A 22,360-nucleotide genomic window follows, 5' to 3' on the forward strand; every position below is an offset into this window, starting at 1 on the left:
TTTTTTTGTTCAGGAACCTTTCCAAACAAATTTTAAGAATTTCGTCTAGAAGTCTCCAGGATTCCTTAAAAAAAACCCTCTGAATTTCTAAAAATTCCTTAAATACTTTTTGTGCAATTTCTGCAGGAATTTATGAAAAAAAAAATTCTGGAGGGTTCTCCAAAGTTCTCCCAGAAGATATTTCTCACGGAACCACAGGAGCAATTTCAAAAGCATTCCTTGTAAGAATTTCTGCAGGAAGCCCAGAAGGAATTTCTCAAGAAATTCCAAAAGGAATCCTTGGAAGAAATTCCTGAATTTTTTTTGTAAGGATTGTTTTCTAGCAGTTCGGACTTTCAGGATTTGTCCTCACCTTTTTCTTCAGACATTCTTATGGCGGTATTTCAGAAATGCCTTCAGTTTTCTTCAGGAATTCCTTTAAGAAAACCATTCCAAGATGCATTCCTCAGCAGTTTCCAAGTGATTTTTCAGGTCTTCCAGGTATCTTTTTAACAAAAATTCTTAAAAAAAAACATTTCTTCAGTATTTCTTAAAGAAACTTCTCCACTATTTTTTTAAATGTTTTGCAGGCTTACTGCTAAAGTTCTTCAAGGTGTTACTTAAGAAATTAATTTAGAAGTTTTTATCCACTGTTTCCTTTAGAAAGCTCAAGCTCACTTTTCTTTTGAAATTATTCAAGGATAACTTCCATGAACTCGTCCAAAGGTATCTCCAGGAGTTCTTCGTGGGACTTTTTCAAGAAATTTAGCAATATCTCTTCAGCAATTTAATCAGGAATTGCTTTAAGAATTTCTCCAGTATTTTATCCGCAATTACTACAGGGATTCCTGCAGATTGAGGAATTCCTTTAGAAATTTCACAAGCGTGCCCTTTCCTTCGAAAATCTCTCCAGAAATTCCTCAGCAATTCTTCCTTGTAGTTCCAGAGTTCCTCCAGGAATTCTTCCTTGGAGTTCCAGAATAACTCCAGAAGTAATTCGTGAAATTCGTTCTAGCAGTTCCACTAGAGGTATCTCAAGTAGTCCTTTAGGTATTTCCACAGACATTGCTTCAGGAATTTTTGCTCCAGAATCCCTCCTGATTTTTTCAATAATTTCTTCCATGAATCTCTAGAGGTATCTTCAGGAATTGCCTCAAAAACATGTCCAAGGGTTCCTTTAGAAGTTCATTCAGGAAATCTTTTAATAATTTATTCGGTGTTTTTTTTTTTGTGCAAATTGTTGAAGATCCTCTGTAAAAAATATCCCAGAACGAGTTTCTGAAAGAATTCCAGGAGATATTCCTGTCGAAACCGCTGCATCAATTTCCAAAAGATTTTCTAAAAGTTCCGAAATATCTCCAGAGGAACTCTCCAGGGATTCCTTCAAAAACTTTTTCGTGGATGTTTTGAAAAATTGTTTGAATATTTTGTTGAGCAATTTTCGAAGAAACTTTAGGTCCTCCAAGAGCTTCTACGAGAAGGAATTTCTCAAGAAATTCTAAAAGGAATCCTTGGAAGAAATTCCTGAATTTTATTGTTTTTTTTTTAAGGATTCTTCTCTAGCAGTTCGGACTTTCAGGATTTCAGATATTTTTATGGTGGTATTTCAGAAATTTCTTCAGTTTTCTTCAGGAATTCCTTCGAGAAAACCATTCCAGGATGCATTCCTCAGCAGTTCCCAAGTGATTTTTCAGGTCTTCCATGTATCCCTTTAACAAAAATTCCTTGAAAAAACATTTCTTCAGTATTTCTTAAAGGAACTCTTCCACTCTTTTTTTTAATGTTTTGCAGTCTTACTGCTAAAGTTCTTCCAGGTGTTACTTAAGAAATTAATTTAGAAGTTTTTATCCACTATTTCTTTTAGAAAGCTCAAGCTCACTTTTTCTTTTGAAATTATACAAGGAAAACTTCCATGAATTCGTCCAGGTATCTCCAGGAGTTCTCCCTGGGACTTTATCAAGAAATTCTGCAGTATCTCTTCAGCAATTTAATCAGGAATTGCTTTAAGAATTTCTCCTGTATTTTGTCCGCAATTACTACAGGGATTCCTGCAGATTGAGGAATTCCTTTAGAAATTTCACAAGGGTACCCTTTTGCTCCGGAACCCCTCCTGATTTTTTCAAGAATTTGTTCCATGAATCTCTAGAGGTATCTTTAGAAATTGCCTCAAAAAAATTGTCCAAGGGTTCCTTGAGAAGTTCATTCAGGAAATCTTTTAATAATTTATTTAGTGTTTTTTTTGTGCAAATTGTGGAAAAACCTCTGTAAAAAATATCCCAGAACGAGTTTCTGAAGGAATTCCAGGAGATATTTCTGTCGAAACCGCAGCATCAATTTCTAAAAGATTCTCTAAAAGTGCCGAAATATCTTCATAGGAACTCTCCAGGGATTCCTTCAAAAACTTTTTCGGGGATGTTTTGAAAAATTGATTGAATATTTTGTTGATTTCCTCCAGAAGCTCCTACAGGCATTTCTCGATATATTCCTCTAGAGATACCTTCAGGAATTCCTCCAGGGATTCTCTGAAGCATTTCTTCGGAAATGCCTGCAAGAATGATTTCTTGACATTTCTTCAGAAATTCTTCCAGAATATTCTCAAGAGATTCTCCTAGTAGTTTCCATAAAGGTTTCTCCAAAAGTTCGTATAGGTATGAGTCAAGGGATGGCTTTCTAAATTACTTTCAGGATTATATTCTGACCTTTCCTCAGAGATTCTTTCAGAAATTTTTATGACGATCTTCTAAGAATTTTCTATAGATTCTCTCAGAAATTGCTCCAGTAATTAATCCCAAGATTTATTCTTTAGCATTTCTCAAGAATTTCTTCAGTTTGTCCAGGTATCTTTTGAAGAAACCATTCCTTCAGTGATTCTATCAGAATTCTTTTTCTAATGTTTATGCTGGCTTACTTCAGAAATTACTTAAGTAGTTTTTATGCACTAGAAATTGCACAAGAAATTATTCTAAGAATTCTCCCAGATGTATTGCCAGGAATTCTTCCAGTAATTTCTTCAGGGTTGCCTTCAGAAATAAATTGAATCAGGGATTTTTTCATGAATTCCTCCAATACTTTTGCTTGAAAATTCTGCAGGGATCCCAGCAGAATGTTTTTCAGAGATCCTTTCAGAAATTCCTCGAGGGTACCTGTAAGCCATCCCTTCAGGGATTTTCTCTGAAACTTCTCCAAAAATTCCTTCAGAAATTCCTTTTTTGTTAATTCCTCCTGAATTTCGTCTAGGTATTCGTCCAGAGATTGCTTTTTTAAATTACTTTCCGGATTTATTCTCACCTTCCTTCAGAGATTCTTTCAGGCATTTTTACGGTGATCTTTCAGGAATTTCTCCAGATTCTTTCAGAAATTCCTTCAAAAATAACTCCAGCATTTATTCCTTAACATTTCTTAAGTAATATTCAGTTCTTCCAGGTATCCCTTGAAGAAACAATTCCTCCAGACATTTCTTCAGTGATTCTTTCAAGAATTCCTCCAGGATCTTTTTTTTTGTAATTTTAAGTTTTCATCTACTACTGAATTACTAAGAAGTTTCTGTCTACTTTCCATCTAGAAATTGTACGAGAAATACATACAATACTTCTCAAAGAAGTATCTCCAGGAATGCATTGAGGGATCCCTTCAGAAATTTAATCAAAATCTTCTTTAAGAATTCCTCTCCCTCCAATACCTTTGTCTGCAATTTCTGCAGAAGTTGCAGCATAATGTTTTTTTCAGATTTTTTCAAAACTTCTCAAGGATGTCCTTTGGAAATCGTTTCAGGGTTTAAAAAAAACTCCTCTAAAAATGCCTTCATGCCTTCAAAAATTCCACCAGGGATTTCTTCGTTCAGGAACTTTTCCTTGGAATTACTCCCAAAATTCCTCTAGGAATTCCTTCAGAGGTATCTCAGGTAAACAGAATTTTTAAAAGGATTCCTTGTTAGAATTTCTACAGGGACCCTTGAAGAGATTTCAAAGAAATTTCAGAAGGAATCCTTGAAAAAGTTTCCAAAGGAATTCTTAAAGTTTCCTTTTCAAAGAATTCTCCTCCAGCAGTTCGTCTAGGTATTCGTCCAGGGATTGTTTTATAAATTACATTCAGGATTTGTTCTCATCTTTCGTTAGAGATTCTCTCAGACATTTTTACGGCGATCTTTCAGAAATATCTCGAGAGATTTTTTCAAGAATTCCTCTAGGATCTTTTTCTATTTTTTATTGCAGGCTTACTTAAGAAAATCCTCCAGGTAAATTCAGAAAATACTTTAGATGTAAATATGTACGATTTTCTCTAGAAATTGTAAAAAAAATCTTCTAGAAATTCCCACAGAAGTATGTATCTACTGGAATTTATCCAGGGGTTTCTTCAAAGATCCCTTCAGAAATTTAATCAGAAATATCTTCTTCAAATACTTTTTTCTGCAATTTCTACAGGTATCCCAACAGATTCTTCAAGGTTGCCCTTTAGAAACCCCTTCAGAGATTCTCTCATCCAAAAATTCCATCAGAAACTCCAACAGGGATTTCTTCGTTAATTCCTCCAGCAACTTTTCGTTGGAATAATTACCAAAATTCCTCAAGAAGTTTCTCATAAAATTCTTGTAGGAATTCCTGCAGAGGTATCTCAAGGAGTTCTTCCAGAAATTCCTCCTAGAAATTGATTCAGGTTTTTTGTTCAATATCTCCTCCAGAAAATTCTTTCAAGAGCCTCCAGAGGTATCTTTTTCGAAGAACAAAAAATTTGTTGTGTAATTTCTAGAGAAATTTCTGAAAAAAAAATAACAAGAGGAATCTCAGAATCAATCACAGAAGATACTTCTGACGGATCCGCAGGAACAATTTCAAAAGGATTCCTTGTAAGAACTTCTAGAGGAATCCTTGGAGGAATTCCTAAAGAAATTCCAGGAAGAATCATTGGAAGAATTTTTGAAGCAATTCTTGAAGAATCTTTAAAATACTGAAGGTGTTTCTGGAGCTACTTCTGAGCGAATCCCTACAGAAGTATCAAATCCGTCAGAATTTTTGCTCCAAAGCGCCTATACTGGCTTTATGAGGAATCTGGGATATTTACCCGACTAGAAAACTGTAACAAAAATAAAACATAATCCTAACAAACTATGATATACATAACTCATTGTGATATAATCATGTTCAACATCCTTGGTGTTTTCAAAATACCATAACTCAATTATACAGGGTGTCTACTCATAACTCAAAATAAAATTCCCTGAGTTTTCCAGGTTTTTCCAGATGAAATTTTAAAACTTTATAATTCAAAAAATAATTCAAATTTTCTAAAAATTATGAAGGGTGACTTAGGGTATCATCGGCAGGTTTGTTCTCTTCGTTATTAGGGATTTATGCCGGCCAAATTGCCTGAAACTTGATCATATTCAGCTTGGTTCGGAAGGATTTGATGCCAACTCTGAGTTCAACAGGTTTCAAAAAACTCCCCATGATGAAGAGATATGCCGAAAATAAGTTCCCCTACTCTTCAAAAAATCTTTCAAGATTTCTGAGCATAATTCCTGGAATTTCTTCCAAAGTTTCTTCCTGGCTTTCTGCAGGATTCTTTCACACGAGATATCTGTTTGAGTACGTCTCGATATTTCTTGCATGGGTTTTCCGATATACTTCTAGAGATTCTCGCTGGATTCCTACTGAAGATCCATCCAAAACTATTCTAAGTTTCTTCAAGAATGTCATTGGTTGAACCTCGTAGCCATGCGGTTAGAGTCCGGGTGGATGAGGGTTCGATTCCCACTCCGAGCGATGAAAGTTTTCACGAGAATAGCTTCTTATCCGTAGCCACTCCGTGTTAAATTTCGTTCAATCGGTACAGCCGCCGGTTGAAGCTAGTGTTCATGTCTTTTTTAGTGATTTTCCGGGACAGCTATCCATAAATTATTCGATTTTTACTTTCCTTCGATTTTTAGTTTTCCTCGCGGAACTTCGTCCACAGCTGCTTTCAGGATTCCATGAGGTTTTCAGAATTCCTCCTTGAATGTCTTTTTTTTTTTTTTTTTCATAGTGATTACGGCGGTAGCACGCTGTGCTTATGTTCTAACACCGCACCCTTTCCCTACGTTTGCTTCTATGAGCCTCTATTTTTGTTTCAACACACAGAAGTACGTAGGCATATCGTGGCCCAAGTCGACACTGTTTTGGCCTGCGTTGAACAAAAATAGTTTTAATAAAAGTTTCCCCTTTTTTTCTTTTTGTCAATTGTTTTTTTTTGTAGTATGGTCCATGTATTTAGTTAGGTTCTTGTCAATTTGTCAGTTATTCGAAGTAGATCTCCAAAATGTAGTCAATAAGTCAATTAAGTCTTTCTGATCTGCTATCATAGCAGCTTTAGTCTTTGCTTTATTGAAGTGTAGTTTTATTGGAAATATGCTGAATATCGTTATTAAAAAGAGACGTCTGGAGCTGTGTCCTGCTTGTTCCGTCATGCACATACTACATATTAAAAAATGAATATTAATGCTGTCTAGCGCATTGTTTCCTATCGGCTATTATTGTAGTATAGTCCCAACTGCAAGCTTTTTTTCCAATCTTAGCGTCAATTGTCTTCTAGTTACTTCTAGACAGATTCATCGAATCAGTCGAACCCGCATGTTAAAATACAGTCGATTCTGTGTCAAATTGTTTTTTTTTTGATATTTACTTCTCTGTGTTCATCTCTTGTGTCCTCAAAATGTCATCGGTCCAAAACCCACAGAAACATGTAACTGAACTTCTAACACTTTTTCTGTTGGTGTCATAACATCATCTAAGAGATAAACAAAAATTGCTTGTCAACTATTATGTATTCATCCCCCTACAAATACTATGAAAAATATTCAAATTCGTTCTGTCCTATCGGTCCTATCAAGATAAACCATGTCATTTTCTCATGCGTGGCCTAGAAATGTCAACCTAGTCATACAAAAGTAACGTTGTTCAGTTAATAAAAAGCAGTCAGTTTTTTGTCCAGTCCAAACTGTCACGTCAAGTGTTCGCACGTTAGCTTCGAATCTATCAGCACAATTAAGTGCTGCAAATCTCCTTCCCACTATTAATTTTTTGGTTGATTTTAATTGCTTTATTTAAATAAAATATAATAAAGTATAACATTGTAGAAATTCGAAAAAGCGACTATGACATTAATAAATTACTAATCAAAATCAACCAAGAAACGTGGGAAATAGAGCCCAAACAACATTTTGAAGTCAGCTGGCTGTAAAAGGTTCCAAAACCAGTCACAAATCCTATAAAACTTTTATTAGGATTTGTAACGATCATCAAAACCTTCTCAAATCCAACCGATTTGGAACTATTGCTTGGGAATAGACTCTACTGAGCCCTGGCGGTTCCTCCGTGTTTATCGAGCATGTCTGATGCTTATGATCAGCCATACTCCATCTGCAGCAGCCGGTTCGTGATGAACCGTTGGAGGCGCATTAAAGTGTTAAAAAGGTGATATGTTTCACTAAAGAACACTACATTACAATAATCAAAATGAAACTCCTTCACTTTAATACCGTCAACCCCTGCGAACTTGGCCAGGGAGAATTCCTCCTTGAATGTCCTTAATATTTCTTCTCGGGATTACTATTACCAAGAACTTTTTTCGAGATGTCTAATTTTTTTCTCAGGTTTTTCCTGAAGTTCCTGTCGAGATTTCTTCAATAACACTTTCCGGAGTTTTCCGCAAGATTTTATTTGAAATCCTTCGAATATTTCTCCATGAATTTCCTATAAGGTATTTCGTAAGTTATCTCAGGAGACATTCTGAGGAAAACCCGTAGAAGAATCCCTGCAATTACTTTGGGAGAAATCCCTAAAGGAGTAGGTATCCAGAATCTCGGGACAATTTCTGGTAAAGTTTCCACTAAGAATTTTGGTAATAATGCACAGAATATCTGTAAAAACTCTCAGGTGGATCACTGCAAGAAATCCGGTACAACTACAAGAAACAGCCTGGCTCTGAAAGAATGCAAGAGAAGAATTCAATAAGAAATATCAGCAAAAACTCCTGTGGAAATCCCAGAAGGCACTCTGGAAAAAAAACTTAAGGAGAAAATCCAGGGTAAATTGAGAAAAGCTCTGAGAGACATCTCATGGCCAACATTGGAAGGACTCTTCTGAGAGAAGTTCCAGGAGATACTCCGAGAAAAATGTCAGGTAAAACTTTAAATTAAACCTCGCGAAAATTTTAAACAAATTCCTGTAGGAGACCAGGAAGAATATATCGAAGAAAGCCCAAAGCAATGGTTTGAAAATATCGCAGGAAAAAAATGAAAGAAATCTCTTGAGGAACTCTTGCAGTAAATTCGTGAAAACTCCTTCAGAAACCTTTGGAGGTACTTTAGTAGAAACCCCAGGTATAACTCCTTTAGCAAGTCTGAAAGACATTATGTGAAGATCTTCTGGGGAAGTCCCAAGAGGAACACCGAAAGGAATCGGGTACAAATTCCGTGAGGAGTGCCGAAAGAAATTCCACGATTTATCCCAACAGATATTCTTATAGAGTTTGGTAGAAATCCTACGAAGATTTCTTTGAGCAAAACACTGGAGGAAATCTAGGAAGAAATAGCATCCCCGTGAAAAACTCCAGGAGAAATCGGTTGCAATTCAGGAATCCTGGAAGAAATCAGGAAGTATACCTTTCCGGAAAAAAATCAAAAAGGAATACCAAGAAAAATAGCGTCAAAGATGCGGAAGGAATTTTATTAGAAATCCTGGGAGACTTCCAAGGAGGTACAATTTTAGGTGTATTTTTAAAGAAGTTCCAGAAAGAAATTCTAACGGAATTTCTGGGAAAAATCCTTGTAGCGAAATTTCTATATGGATTTTTACTACCAGGTTCATACGACCCAATGTTTTTTTTTTTTTTTATCGGAGTAAAATTTCCCTGAGTACTCAAGAAATTCCCTGAGTATTCCAGGTTTTTCCCTGTTAAATAAAATTCCCTGAGGATTCCCGGTTTTCCAGGTTTTTCCAGGTAGTAGACACCCTGTTATATCACATTATTTATGTTACAAACGTTGTTTTATAACTCATTATATTATAATTTAGTTTTAAGTCATCGACATTTGAAATGTTATGTTACAAAATTGTATCAAATTTTGATAGAAACTAGTAATCCTGAGGCTAAAATTCATATCACATTTTGTTATCATTTTGATATGATTATTACAAAATAGGTTAAAATCTTGATTATACTAGTGTACTTTTTGTTACATTTTTAGTTATTTTAACATCATCCTAAAGCTAGTTTATAACATAATTAGTTATAGAAAAAAATTATAACATCATAACACAATATGATATAAACTTGATATAACTTTCTAGTCGGGTAAGTATCCAAAAAAATAAAAGGACGCTTACAATGATCTTACTAGAAATGGATCTGACTAATTTCCAAAGATATTCTAGATTATCCAAGAACTTTCGCGAGTAAGCACCTCAAGATCCACAGGCGTAATAACTGGATTGTTGTCATTATACTGATAAAGTGCAACATCCTACAGGTCCATGGAGCATAGTTCTGCAGATAAGTGGTTTCCAAAGATATTCTAGGAACTCCAAGAATTTCCGCTCGTAAAGGCCTGAAGATCTACAAGCGTAATCAATGGATTGTTGTTACATTACTGAGGCGGTGTAACAACCTACAGGTCTATGGAGCATAGTTCTGTAGAGAAGTAAGTTTCAAAGATGCTCTAAGTCATCTAAGAAAAACCTAAGCCTAAGACCTATACTGCCCCCACTCGCATAACAGTCCCATTTGCAAAAAGTAGGAATTGAGAAAACGGCATTTGAAGTTTGAAAACTTGTTTCCATATAAAACTTTGAAAAATTGCCAAAATTTGAAAAATATTTCGATCATCTCGAAACTCTCACAGATTGCTTTGCACATGAATATATAACTGTAAAAAATATTACAATCACTACAAAGTTGTTCAGTTTTGTGTAACGTTTGATAGAAACTAGTAATCCTGAGGCTAAAATTCATATCACATTTTGTTATCATTTTGATATGATTATTACAAAATAGGTTAAAATCTTGATTATACTAGTGTACTTTTTGTTACATTTTTAGTTATTTTAACATCATCCTAAAGCTAGTTTATAACATAATTAGTTATAGAAAAATATTATAACATCATAACACAATATGATATAAACTTGATATAACTTTCTAGTCGGGTAAGTATCCAAAAAAATAAAAGGACGCTTACAATGATCTTACTAGAAATGGATCTGACTAATTTCCAAAGATATTCTAGATTATCCAAAAACTTTCGCGAGTAAGCACCTCAAGATCCACAAGCGTAATAACTGGATTGTTGTCATTATACTGATAAAGTGCAACATCCTACAGGTCCATGGAGCATAGTTCTGCAGATAAGTGGTTTCCAAAGATATTCTAGGAACTCCAAGAATTTCCGCTCGTAAAGGCCTGAAGATCTACAAGCGTAATCAATGGATTGTTGTTACATTACTGAGGCGGTGTAACATCCTACAGGTCTATGGAGCATAGTTCTGTAGAGAAGTAATTTTCAAAGATGCTCTAAGTCATCTAAGAAAAACCACGAGTAAATGCCTAAGACCTATAAGCGTAATCAATGGGTTATTGTTACATTACTAAAGCGCTGTAACATCCTACAAGCCAATGGAATATGGTTCTGCAGAGAACTACTTTTCAAAGATGTTCTAGATCATGTGTAATTAATGGGTTATTAGTACACTATTGATACAGTGTAACATCCTATAGGTTCATGGAGCATAGTTCTGTAGATAACTAGTTTCTAAAGATTTTCTAGGTCAACCAAGAACTTCCACGTAGGCTTAAGGTATTGCACAATACTCACCATCCGAAATCCTGTGGAAGCGAGGTCAACGACATATCGTTGAGCCCCAGTATGGTCAGGTTGCGCAGCTGGGAGAACCCCGCCGGTAGCCTGTGGATCGGATTTGAGCTGAAGTCCAGGATCTGCAGGCTGCGGAGGTGTTTGATGTCGTCCGGAATGTCACCGATATCTGCAAAGAAAGAAAAAAAAAAACAGGTAAGTGAAAAAAGAGCACACATTAAGATACAAATCATCAAGAAAACATCGTTGAATTCACGGTCATCCAATTCGCACTGAACGATCGGTTAGAGCAGTGGTTCTCAAACTATTTCGAACTTTTAAAGTTATTTCAATGCTTTGGTACAAATTGTATGGAAAAATCAATTTTTTAGGATACTAAAATAGTAGACTTTTAGAAATTTTCCGTTCGACAATATTTTTTACAATGGTATTACGAGTCCTATAGAAAATCCCACCTGCGAGTTTAAAAAACCACTGCTTCCAATAAACTAACAGGTATTCGATAAACAACGGCAAATTAACGCTGCACCGCGATTTGCATTGCTGTTGTCGGGTGGTCGAAGGAACGTCGTCATCATCGCCTTGGCCATGTTGCTGCCACTGCAGCTCTCCTGCCATCATGAACGAGGTGCGAACGCGCAAACCAGTTCGAGAAAGAGCGCGAGATTAATTAGACTACCTCTACCTGCATATGGTTGGTAGGTATGTATTGCTATTAGCAGTAGTACTTTGATGGATCCCGCATGGGGAGCTGGAGCAATTCAAAACAACAACAATGGCAAACTCGTGCTCGCAATTTAGTATGTAAGCAAACGGTAATTGTACTTCATGGTTCGGGTATAGGTAGGTATGTTGTAAGAAACGTCATGTTAGCCACAAGGTCAACCGCAGCTGATCCGAGAGAACGGAGATTTTTCAAAGACACGTCAGTTCCTCTCCGGTGCTGCCTAACAAAGATTGGTTCATCACCTAATAAGGAAGATAAAAGCTCCGGTACGTCCCGAGCAGAGGAGAATACCAAGTTAATAACTACGAAATCACATGACCTGTTTTTATATGGGTCATTCCATATGAAGTGACCGAGAAAATGTGAAAACTTGCAACCGACCATCACGGATTTGAACCAAATTTGGCTGAAACATTTGTTTAGATGGAAAAAGAAAAAATCCAAATTTTGGTGCCGATCGGATCACCCCTCGGCCCGTGGCAGCACCCCTCGTTTTGGCCGATATGAAAATTATCCTCTCTTTCTTTTATTTGATTGCACCTACACATTTTCGACCTTCGGCTTTTTTAAAGGAAATCGTTCAGGGAATCCAGAAAAAATATTATTTTTTTGATACAGTGTTGCCAGGTATCATATTTTTCAATTTTAAAACTAAAAATCGATTTTTCTCAAAATACGTATATTTTGATTTTAAAAATTTTGATTCCATCGTGTTTATCAGACGTTTTCCGATCGAAAAAGCTTAACTCCCCAAAGTAATTTGAGTCGTTCCTGAGATATAGCGTTTTTAAGAAAAAATATTCATTTTTTTTTTTCATATAAAGTATCATATAAAATCAGGTGCACTTTATAAATTTCGCAAAAAAAAATGTTCGATGCCATATAAAGACGTTTTGTGTTGATTTGAACAACATCAAGTATAAAAAGGGTTGAAAAAATGTTACAGTGTTGCCAGTTCATCAACTATGAGTCTATCGTAATGGACCAGCATAACCTGTTGAACTGAAAAAATGTATCTATTGAGATCGTCAATTCTAAACAAATTTCATATATTTTAACATTATCTGAAAAGAAGTGCTGCCAAATGTGTAATATTTATTGTAGAAATCTTAATTTTACTAGAACATTAGTATGAAATCTAATTAACAAGCCAAAAGTATTTTTTTTTATTTAGGTTTAGTACATTTGGCAACATCGACGTAAAATATATTCAGGAAAACATTTGATGAGTGTATTTATAAGCAACAGTGCTGAAAATGTCATTTCGATATAATTACATTCAATGACCCACAGCTAATTTCAGAAGCTGAACCTGAAAATATGGAATATGATAAAATATGAAGTATGATATCCTTTGGAATTAGATAATATTAGATACTACGCATCGTCGCGCAACTAGTAGCTCAGACTTCAGTATTTTTATTTTATATTCGAAGGTTCAACTCCTTATAAAAATCCCTGTAAAAATATCTTTTGATTGATTTTTAAGGCAGTGTTGCCAAGTATGCTAGTATTTAGCGGAAACGCAAACAGCAGGTGCGGGGATGCTTAGTATTGCGTTTACTCTTACTGGATTGCAGAATAATAGATCATGTCCTTTATTGTCCCGGGTAGAGAAGTGAAGAACAGTGTTGAGTATTGTGTTGTCTATTGATGTAGTTGCATATGGTATGAGTTTTTGTTTGTTCTTCGTGGCGAAAAATGAACAAAAATTTCTGAGTGGAATGGATTAGTGGCGTTTGCTCCCTAGAGCCTACTTTTCTCAGGCTTTTTTTTTTGCATGGAAAATAGATCGGTTGTACGCGAAGGTTAATTCCGATAAATCAAATCGATTGTTCGATCAATTATAGGTGACTCCCAGATCGACAATGTATAGTATCATATTAAGGATCGGTATATTCGCCTCACTCCATTCATATTCACTCCTCTTTGCTGAATCGAAGAAAGATGCAGCAAACGGATTGTCGTGATCAAGCACGCAACCCCATCACCAGTGGAAAGCCATGCGCAAGTTGCTTGACATGGATATTCGTTGCCGTTCGTCGCAGTTTTGATCGCAAGCGAATGAATGAATGGCGAATGGTGAAGAATGTTGATGAGTGATCGAAGTGGCTGCTGTCGTCGCTGATAAGCAAACACACAAACTAAAGCGACAATCGTTCGCTGCGATTAATCATGGAGTAGCAATTATGAATCGTGTTGCCATCTATGCTCATACTCATGCAGTGTTGCCAAATGTGCTCGTTATGTATAAAAAACAGAAATCATTTGTTTTTATTTGGTGTTATCTATTTACGAATGCTTTCGTGTAAATTAGATGTTTACAATAAAAATGACATGTGTGGCAACACTTCCATCTACAACATCGTTGAAATGAATAAGATGACAATTTAAATGAACACAGACAAACAGACATAACATTGGAAAAAAAAACCAACGACCACAGTTTAACGATCTTTTTAAACCTTTATAGTTGTAGCTTTTCTAAGCGTTAGACGTTTCACCTAGTAAGAACTAGGCGATGGATTTTCGCGAAAATTTTTCTAGGTGTTACGTCTGTTTGTCTGTGAAGAAAAGGTCAACAACAGGGTTGTTAGAGAAGATGTGTATTGTTTTTATCTTGCTCACACATCTTGCAACACACATGGTGCGATTTTTCAGAATAACCTGTCCATTGTCAAACACTTGAAGGTTAGGTTTCATAGTATAATAAAAAAGGTAAACCGGCAACACTGTCACAATTTTTTTAATCCTTTTTATACTCGATATTGTTCAAATCATCACAAAACGTGATTATATGGCATCGAACAATGTTTTTTTTACGAAATTTATAAACTGCACCTGATTTTATATGATACTTTATATGAAAAAAATGTATATTTTTTCTTAAAAACGCTATATCTCAGGAATGACGCAAATTACCTTGGGGAGTTAAGCTTTTTCGATAGCAAAACGTCTGATAAACACGATGGAATCAAAATTTTTTAAATCAAAATATACGTATTTTGAGAAAAATCGATTTTTAGATTTAAAATTGAAAAATATGATATTTGGCAACACTGTATCAAAAAAATAATATTTTTTCTGGATTCCCTGAACGATTTCCTTTAAAAAAGCCGAAGGTCGAAAATGTGTAGGTGCAATCGTTTCAATGATAAAAATAAAAGAAAGAGAGGATAATTTTCATATCGGCCAAAACGAGGGGTGCTGCCACGGGCCGAGGGGTGATCCGATCGGCACCAAAATTTGGATTTTTTCTTTTTCCATCTAAACAAATGTTTCAGCCAAATTTGGTTCACATCCGTGATGGTCGGTTGCAAGCGGTCGGTCACTTGGCGTGGAATGACCCATATCTTGTTTTGTTATTATTAAATTATCAAGGCATAACAAATTTTGTTGGACAATCTCATTTTGTTATAATCAAGCTATAGATATACAATAACTAAATTACATTTAAATAGCATGTTTTGTTGTACTATTGATCAACTTATAAGCAATAATACTGCAGTAACAAATTTTTAAATCACAGCAACAATTCGACGATTATGACCTGTCCCTTTGTGTTGTTCCATTTTCGTATTCAGGTTAGAAGGAAATTTCTGAACGAATCCTTTTAAGAATTCCTTAAATAATTTTCGGATAAGCACTTGGAAGTTCTGGAGGAACCTTTCGATAAATCCTTGGAGAAGTCTTCAAGAGAACTCCTAGCGCAATTTTCTTAGAAATTCCGAAGATAATTCTTCTGAGTAATGTTTAGAATTCTTGGCAAAATCTTTTGGAAAACATCTGAAGAAATATTCGGAAAAACTCCTGATGAAATCCTCAAAGAAATTTTCAGAGAAATTTTAAGATGAACTTCAGGACTAATGATCACAGGAAATTCTGAAGAAATCCTTGAAGGGATTCTATGCAGGATTCTGGAGGAATTTCTAGAGGAGTCTTTGAAAATCCATGACAGATTCCGTCGAAGAACTCTCGGAGAAATTTCTGGAATATTTTTGAAGTAATTTATGGAAAAGTTAAGATCAAATCTGTCAACGAATTTCTGGAAGAATTTTATGACAAAGTCACTTGACAAACACAAAAGGAGTTTTTGACGAAATCCTTAGAGAAATAAATAGAGGAATTTTAGAAAAAAAAATATTGCAAACATTTCTAGTGAAAGTCCAGTAGGAATCATCAGAGGAAGTTCAGGAGAAATAATAGCAAAATTTTTGGCGGAATCCTTTTAGAATCCAGGAGGAATATACGACATAATTCTAGAATCCAGGGAAAATCGGAGGAATTAAAACAAAATTTCCAGAAAAGTTGTAATAATCCGTAAAATATTTCCAATATCCCAAAAATTTCCTGCAAAACTGTTGAGCATTCTAAAAATTCTTCAGTTTCTACGCAAAAAAAAAAAAACAAAACAAAAGTCACAAATTGCTATCAACGATCAAATATTTTCAAATACACGTGTTGATTTCAAAACCGTGCTCCGAAAACAATTTAAGTAAAACAGTATATGAATTACAGGTGGAAATCGAAGCTCGTCGTATTCGATAATATAGAAATTACTAAAGTTCGATTATCTTGCGACTTCAAATCTCTTAGAATGAATTAAAAGCTGAATATAGTATTCTCCGATCATTTGAAAATATTTCTTACGTCAGAGTCAGCAAGCCTTGTTGAATAAATGTACGACTCGTGCTGAAGAAATCAACTTTTCGCAACTCGTTACATAAATAACTATTTCGATAGTGATTATAATTTTGAAATTTTTAATAGCTTTTTTTTTGTTCCTTATTTACTTTTGTCCCCCCCCCCCCTCGCACCTGATGAGAGGTCTCGGACAAAAAAGAATAATATTTGCATCGTCCTAAGTATTAGAACTTATTTAGTAACGAATTTGATATCATAGCAAATTCTGCTCTCCGATTACTATCAATAACATATTAATATCAAAATTGGTTATGGAAATATTTTCCGAATTCACTGTTATTAAGTTGTTATTGAAACTAACAAAACAAGTTATTGAAATGGTTTTCCAGGAACATTTTTTTGTTATGGAATTTGTTATTTTGCCGCTTATGACAGACAAGTTTATAACACAATATGTTATGGTGTTATTTTTCCCAAATAACACAGCTCCTTATGCTGTTGTTATTCCCTTCTGCTCGGGGTCCTCCTCCTCTTCTTGGCGTAACGTCCTCACTGGGACAAAGCCTGCTTCTCAGCTTAGTGTTCAATGAGCACTTCCACAGTTTTTAACTGAGAGCTTCCTCTGCCAATGACCATTTTGCATGTGTATATCGTGTGGCAGGCACGAAGATACTCTATGCCCAAGGAAGTCAAGGAAATTTCCTTTACGAAAAGATCCTGGACCGACCGGGAATCGAACCCGTCACCCTCAGCATGGTCATGCTGAATACCCGTGCGTTTACCGCCTCGGCTATATGGGCCCTGCTCGGGGTCGTTAATAGCAAAAGTACAGAGACAGCGAGGACAATGACGACATGCCGGAGCTGGAAAATACGGAAAATGGTCCCAGGAGTGGACGAAAATAGACTATAGTTGGCCGGTATCCATCTGCCATCCGTCGTCCATAGTTATCTGTCATTGAAAGTCAGCTGGATAATGGGTCGTATATTGCCGGAGGTACTTTGGTCATAAGCATAATGGTTCCAAACGAGTGAATCTGGTGTGCCATCGTTGTCGCCCATGTCTTCGGTTTCTTTTGGTATAGCGATGAAGCATACACACGAAGGGGACAATGTGATTTAGAAAGAACTTACTGCAGGCTTGAAAAGTGACAAAGTGCTGATTAGTTGTGGAAAGTTAATCATGTCACCGATAAACATTTTTCACTAGCAACTTTAACCAAATGTTGAACAGTTTTTATAAAATCGTTTTATGTAAATCAAACTTAAGTAGGCTTCAGAGACATTCCAGGGTAATCCAGAGTGTTTTAGGGGGATTCATGAGCGTTCGAGGGGTCTTCAAGTGGTTTCAGAGGCAATCCAGGATGTTTCAGAGGGTGTTCCAAGGAGTTTCGGGGGGTCCTTGGAGTCTAGCAGGGTCCAGGGAACATTCCAGAGGATTCAAAGGGGTTTCATGGGCGTTGATGGAGGTTTCAGATGAGCTTCGGTGGGTATAAAGGGGTCCCAGGGGTATTCCAGAGGGTTCAGGGCGTTTCATGGGGTTTCAAGGACGGTTTTGGATGTTCCGCGGGTTTCATGGGCCTCAAGAGGGTTCCAGGGGGTTCAGAAGTGTTCCAGGAAGTTTCAGAGAGCCCTAGGGTTATTCCAGATGCTTGCCAGAAGGCCTCAGGGGGTTTCAGAAACGTTCCACGGAGGAATTCACCGGGTTTATGAACGTTCCAAGGTTTTTTAAGGGTCTTGAGGACCTTCCTTGAAGATTCAGAAGGTTAAAGGGGGTTTCATGAACGTCCCAGGGGTTAGCCAGGAGTATCATAGGCGATCCAGGGAGTTTCATGGGGTACTAGGAAGGGGTGTTCCATGGGGTTTCACGATGTTCCAACCGGTTTCAGGGGTTTCCAAGGGCACTTTGGGGGCCTCTAGAGGTTTTAGGAGCGTAACACGGAGTTTCAGGGGCATTCCAAGGGGTTTCAGGGAACCCCAGAAGCATTCCAAATCCAGGAGATCTCAGGATAGTTCAGAGGCGCTCCATGAGGTTCATGGATGCTTCAGGGTGTTTCAGCGTGTTTCAAGAACGTTTCAAGGGGTTTCAATGGATTTTAGAGGCGTTCCAGAATGTTACAGAGGTTTTCCCGGGGTGGTTTTACGGGCGTTCCATCGAGATTCATGGGGTTACAGGAGAATTCAGCAGCGCTCCAGGGAGTATCAGGAATGTTCCAGAGGGTTTCGAGGGAATTCTAGGGGTATTCTAATGACGCTTCATGGAGTTTCTGAGGCGATACATGGTGTTCCAGTGAGTTTCAGGGATTTCAGGATTGTTTCAGAGGATTTTTAAGAAGTTTAAATGGCGTGAAACCCTGAAACGCCTTAAAACCCCTCTGAGAACCCTTGAATCTTCATTTACAGCCCCCTTAATTCTCTATGAATACCCCGAAAAGCCCTACAGAACCCTCATAACACTCCCTAAAAATCCTAAGAAATCCTAAAGTAACCCCTGGAACCTTTATGTATTTTTTTTTCAGGAGTTCTATTGGGAATTTCTCCAGGAGTTCCACTTGAAATCGTTCTAGGATTTCCAGCAAAAATCCCTCCGAATTCTTCCAGCAGCTTTTATGCAGTTTCTTAGAGAATTTCCCCTAGTTTTTTTTTCGGAAATTTCTTCTGAAGTTACCCCAAGAATTTCTCATCAAGGACTACCTTTAATATCTTCGGGAGTTCTTCCAGGAATTCCGTCAAGAATTCTCCAGGAAAACAATAGGGGATTTTTAGAGAAATAAAGCCTCGAGTTGAATCGGGAATTCCTGCAGAAGTTACAATCGAAAAGCGATTTGAGAAAACCTCCCGGAGTTTCATCAGGAATTCCTTTACAAGTTCCATCTTGTTGGATACAATTTGATTTTTTCCAAAAGCTCCTTTAGAATATTTTTTACATGTTTTTTGGTAATTTCTCGATGAAACCTTTCAAAAAAAAATCCTCTAAAAGCTCACTCAAGAAATTGTTCAGAATCAGCTCCGGGAGTTCTCCAATAGGTCCATCGGGAATTTCTTCCTTGATTTCTTTGAAAATTTCTACAGCAAATTCATCAAAAATTACTCAGAGTTCTATTAGAAATCTCTCCATGAATTCCAGTAAAAATTCATGCAGGAGTTCCTTTAGGAATTCTCCAAGGATGTTATTGGGAATCCTTTTGGGAGTTCCATCGATAACATCTTCAGGAGTTTAATCTGGAATTTCTCCAGGAGTTCCTGAAACAATTACTGCTGGAGTTCCTTCTGTAAAAAACCTCTTCCAAAAGTTCTATTGACATTTCCCTCAGCGATTTCTTTGGGAACTCCTCCGTGAGTACGATTGGATTTTTTTTTTGTCTCTATTAGCGAGATTTTCAACCCTAGGCTAGAACATCTCGGGACCCACGCTTTACTTCCCTGCCGAAGGAAGAACCCACATTTTGTGAGTATGTCGAGAGTGGGATTCGATCCCAGGTCCTCGGCGTGATAGTCTTGTGTTCTAACCACCACACCAGGTCCGCTCCACCGATTGGGAATTCTTCCAGGAGTTAGTTGGAGAATTCCTCGTGGAGTTTTCATCGGGAATATTTTCAGGAGCTCCTTCAACAATTGATTCAGAAATTCCTTCAAAAAAGTCTTCCGGAATTGCTTTGGCAATTCCAAAAAAAAAAATTTCCCATAAGTTCTATTTGGAGCTTTTTAAGGAGTTTAATCGGCAATTTGTTCAGGAGCGCTTTCAAGAAGTCTCCCGGAGTGATTTTGAGAAACCTCCAGAAGTTTAATCGGAATTTTGCAAGGAGCTTCTACGGGAATTTATCTGGGAGCTCCCAAAGGAATTCTTTCAGGAATTTCATCGTAAATTCTTCTAAGAGTGCCATTAGGAATTCCTCCAGGAGTTTCTTCAAAATTCAAGAGTATATTGGGCAATTAATCAAAAAAATCAATTGAAAATCCCTCTAGAAGCCCGTACGCAAATTCTTCCAGAAGTTTATTCTGGGATTCACCAAGAATTCTGAGGATTGCTCTGAGAATTCCATCGGGATTCCTCCAGGAGTTCTACCACGAATTGCTTTAGGAGTTCAGTCGGGAATTCTCCCAGGAAATCCATATACAATTACTTCAGGAGTTTTGGAAATTCCTTCAAAAAATCCTCTAGAAGCTCTACTTGGTATTCTTACAGGAATTTAATGGGGAGTTCCTTCAGGGGAAAAGACATGGAGTGTTTTTTTAGGAGTTTCATAGGGAATTTCTCTAGGAATTCTTTAGGGAATTCCTCCAGGAGTTCCATTGTGAATTCGTCCAGAAGATTCATGGGTAATTAGTTCAGGAGTTGCTTTGGCAATTGTTTCAAAAGTTCCATTAGTAGTTTCTCCAGGAGTTCCATCGGAGATTCCTCCAAGAGTTCTATAGAAAATTTCTTCAGGAGTTCCTTCTAGAGCTTCAAAAGTTCTATCAGAACTTCAGGAATTTCTCCAAGAATTTTTCCATCAATTCTTCCTTTAGTTCTTTCGGAAATTCTTGAGAAAACATCGGGAGGAATTCGAAAACCAACTCCTGATGTAATCCACAATGAAAACCATAAAGGTATTCCCAAACTTAGTTGTGAACGGATTCCATAAAGAACTCCTGGAGATATTCCCGGTGAAACTCCTGAATAAATTCCAGAAAGCACTCCTACAAGATTTCCCGAAGAAATCCGTAGGGAAATTATTGTTGAAACATTAGAAGTGACTTCCAAAACAAATACTGGGAGGGCTGAAAGTCTCTATAATAAAGTTAAATCAATCAATCAACAAATACTGGGAGAATTTCCGAAAGACACCTTGAAGGAACTCTAAGAAGATCTCCCCAAAGATGTCCTGGAAGAATTCCCTAGGAACTCCATTAGGAATTCTCGAAGAAACATCCGAAATAACTCCCATAGGAATGCCAGGAGGAAATTTCTAAGCAAATCCAGAGAAAATGTCCGAAAGAAGTCGTGCGATTCCCGAAGGATCTCCTGCGTAAATTCCTAAATGAGCTAGTGAAAGCAATTACATGGATTTTCTTGAAGAATTTACAAAATTTTCCTGTAGTATTCTCGATTTCTTGAAGGATTTCCGAAAGATAATTTTGGATGATTCCGGAAGGATTTTTCAGAAAAAAAAAATGAAGTGACACCTAAAAGAATTCGTGAAAGGAACTTCTGGAGCTATTCTAGAGAAATTTCGGAGGAATTTCTAAATGAAACGATGGAGGAATTCCTGACGGAAATTTAAAAAAACATAGGGACTCGTAGAGGAATTCGTGAAGAAACACCTGAATTGCTAAAAGAACTCCTGGAGGAATTTCCAAAGGAACTATTAACCCTCTAATACCCAAATTTTTGATTTTGATCTAAATATCATTTTTCGTCATCTAAAATCGATTTAAACATGTTTTGGAAGATGATTCTTTTCAATTATCGATTTCGTGAATTTCAGGTTTTGATTTTTCTAATTTTTATTTTTGAACATCCCCACACTTTTATATTTTTCCTGGAAGCCAATTTGGGGAACGGATTTTTTGAGATAAAAACATTTTGAGATTTTATGATTATTGTTGAAATATTATTATTTTAAATTTTTTTCACAGAAAATTTTATTTTCCGTGTAATTTTAAGGAAAATAATTTTAGAGTGTATTCGATTCCCTTAAACTGTTAAACAAGGATAGAATGATTTGCGAAAAATTTAAAATATGTTAATTGTAGCGATTTAATACAAAATAAACAATGACTTCTAAACGGTAACTGAAACATCAATTTTTCAATGATTTTTTAAAAATGTAAATACGCTTTAAAATACACCAAAAATCATTTTGAGATATACAGAACAGTCCTAAATATCAGCCAAAAATATAACAAAATTAATTTTCCACGAAACAAAAATTACAAAAATGCTCAAACTATACCCCGTCTAAAGGCGGGATTGGGTATTAGAGGGTTAAAAGAATTTTCGAAGAATTTGTTGACAAAAAAATTTGAAGGAATTCCTGGAGGAATTTGCGAAGGAACCCCTAACTAGAGCCATTCCTGGAAGAATCTGCAATAGAATTTCTGCTAGAGAAATTTCAGGAGGAATTCCTGTTACCGGAATCTCTACTTGAGAAATCTCAGAAAGAATTTCTGTCACCAAAATCTCGG

At 36.5% G+C, this 22,360-nt stretch overlaps 1 protein-coding gene across 19 annotated transcripts in view; it reads right to left on the reverse strand.

The window, feature by feature from the left end:
- The window catches only part of LOC109415434 (protein lap4), a gene marked incomplete at its 3' end in the record, with an annotated part of 212,425 nt that overhangs the window by 90,345 nt on the left and 99,720 nt on the right, over positions 1-22,360 (reverse strand). For all 19 annotated transcript variants that reach the window (XM_062843738.1, XM_062843748.1, XM_062843753.1 and 16 more), the window contains 1 exon segment: positions 10,823-10,991. In XM_062843738.1, coding sequence (XP_062699722.1) covers positions 10,823-10,991 — 169 coding nt within the window.

The sequence above is a fragment of the Aedes albopictus genome, unplaced genomic scaffold (assembly GCF_035046485.1).
Source record: "Aedes albopictus strain Foshan unplaced genomic scaffold, AalbF5 HiC_scaffold_5, whole genome shotgun sequence".
Lineage (NCBI taxonomy): Eukaryota > Metazoa > Arthropoda > Insecta > Diptera > Culicidae > Aedes > Aedes albopictus.